The sequence below is a fragment of the Morone saxatilis genome, unplaced genomic scaffold (assembly GCF_004916995.1).
Source record: "Morone saxatilis isolate NCDOM2014 unplaced genomic scaffold, NCSU_SB_2.0 Contig16, whole genome shotgun sequence".
In the NCBI taxonomy this organism is placed as follows: Eukaryota; Metazoa; Chordata; class Actinopteri; family Moronidae; genus Morone; species Morone saxatilis.
The window spans coordinates 13,575,828-13,578,253 of NW_023339718.1; the positions used below are offsets into that span (position 1 = coordinate 13,575,828).

The 2,426-nt window shown below is 37.1% G+C and overlaps 1 protein-coding gene across 1 annotated transcript in view; it reads right to left on the bottom strand.

Annotated features, from left to right (window-relative positions):
* The window catches only part of dmxl1 (Dmx-like 1), a 51,359-nt gene that overhangs the window by 6,032 nt on the left and 42,901 nt on the right, over positions 1 to 2,426 (bottom strand). The window contains exon 44 of the mRNA XM_035658247.1: positions 334 to 394. Within this exon, the coding sequence (XP_035514140.1) occupies positions 334 to 394 (61 nt within the window). The remainder of the gene's footprint in view (positions 1 to 333; positions 395 to 2,426) is intronic.

The following is a 2,426-nucleotide window of genomic DNA, read 5'->3' on the forward strand; positions in this document are numbered from 1 at the left end:
CACACACACACACACGCTCTTAAGACATGCTGAGAATTATTCCTCCCAAACACCTCACAAATGAATCCCCACACTGCAGTTTCACTGAAAAATACACGGTTGTAACAAGTAGGGCTCACTCAGCCTTTTCTAAATCAACAGCAGCACTGGGACCAGAAGAAATAAAACAACTTTGCCACTTACTAAATAGAGTTTCTATACAAGACAAACTTTCAGGGTGATGTAATCAGCCCCTGAAGGCTCTTCTTAACATGAGAAATATGATGTCTGAATAGCTCCTTTATGAGGCGGATTCTCGTCTAATCTACTGACAGATATCAGAGTTGTACTTACAGTAAGGCAGTGTGGGATGGGAGGTCATTCTTCTCACATTGTTTATATTTCTCTTGATCATCTGGGAGAGGAAAAGGTGAGGAGGAGGAAGAGAGTTTTTAGTAAGCCAACATTAGTAGAACTGCAAAACTTCATAATGATAAAAGTGTAATTCTTTAGGAACAAATAACTGCTGTCTACTAGCCCAAAGTTAAACAATATTACAATATTCTATAGCCATTTTCCCACAGAGAATACATCCATTGCTGGCTTCCTTTATCTGTTAAGGTTTTTTTTTGTTTTCACAATCAGTGATGAAACTGGTCACAGCACTGACACAGATCAAGATCATTCACATCCTACATCAGAGACCATCCTTGAACAAAGACTGGTGTGTAGTCTTTGTTAACAAGTGATAATAACTAACCGATACACTTATACAAGACGTGTGTTTTAGGTTTCTGTGCCTTTTTAACCTTAACGTTAATGTGACTGCATTAGAATCAGGCTTGAGCCCCACAAATGTTACTTGGTCTGATCTAGTAAGATTGTCATTACTGTAAAAATGAACAGTGCCATAACATTTATACAATAAGGTGCACGTCTGAAAGAGGCTCATCTGTAGTTCAAATCAACTTAAAAAGGTCGGAAAAATCATGATCTTAATGATTATGCCAAAGTACATATTTAATGCTGCATTTAAGATACAGCATAAATAAATGGTTGTCCTATCATCTTATAGCATACATTGTAGCTCAGTATTTTCTGTCCTGTATTATGACTGGTGGCCCAGCGAGGTGGACATTAACGACATCGCTGCCAAGGATTTTATTTATTATTGTCTCTAAATGTATTCTGCTCCAACCTTGAGCACACTGTCTGACTGGTTGGTAAAATAATTACCATGCAGAGTGGCTCTTACTGTCCAGTCTGCATATCAAGAGCAATGAGCGAGCTGGTTAATATCAACAAACATGACTCACAACTATTCGATTCAAAAACACTGCTACCGCCAGAATCAAATCACTCTTCTCTCCCAACTGCGAACGCCAAGTTTCTCAGCTCAGTAAAACAGCTTTCACAGACTTTTCCATTTAAAAAAAAAAAACAAACATAGAAAGTGATTGGGCCTGGTGTCTCATGAGCTGTAGGAGTCAGCAACATCTGTGTTCCTTTGTAAGTCAATGAGGGAAGCTCATGTTAGCAGCCATGATGCTTTTGGCAAACTAAACCCCAGACAAAGATGAATTATTAATTGAAGTCATTTAAACTGCTTTGAGGATTTAGCTTTGAGTACAAAGAAGGGCAGATCAGACAATATCAATTAATTCCAGAAAAGCAGTGAGGAGTGTATCAAATCCACGGGTAGCGTCACTGTACTGTCTGTGGGAGCTTGAGGGACCATACTGCTGGGGGTTTTTTAGGTTTAGTTGAACTAAAAACTGAGTTTACTTCATATTGCAGCTGAACATTATTGTCCAGAGATTCATTTCCAAACTTCAAGACAACAACTTATTAAGATGAACCACTTCCCCAAAAACTGAAGCTGACTAACTGTTCACTGGATATCCTGTTATTTTATTATCTGATGGTAATGCAGTTTCCAAAAGCGACAGTTTTAAAACTCACACATTTAGTGACGCTCCAACATCTGAGGCTCATTCATCACTCATTCTTTTCAACATTACAATGACACATTGGTCAACAATGTGATACATGTGTAATTTTGACCAAAAAAACAAAAACGATGACGTTTTTTGTCACTATTAGTTTTTTGTGTGTATTTTTTTTGTGTTAAGTGTATTTTCATACTGTGCTGAGATTAAATGCAACAGCAGCTTAAAAAAAAAAAAAAAGGTATAAAACAAAAAAATGAGGGCAGCAACTAAAAATGTATTTCACTATCAATTAATATGCCAGTATCTGATGATTTTAAATCTTTGAGATTCTCTAAACCTTGTACAGTTGATTAACTCTCCTACTCGCCCAAATCCCAAATTTCCAGAGAAGGCCACCTTAATTGACCTAATTTTAACTAATGTTCCTGGTTTACATAAGTAATCTTATCAAGGTTTTTAATCAAGATTAATCACGATCGAGTTGATGGCTGATGT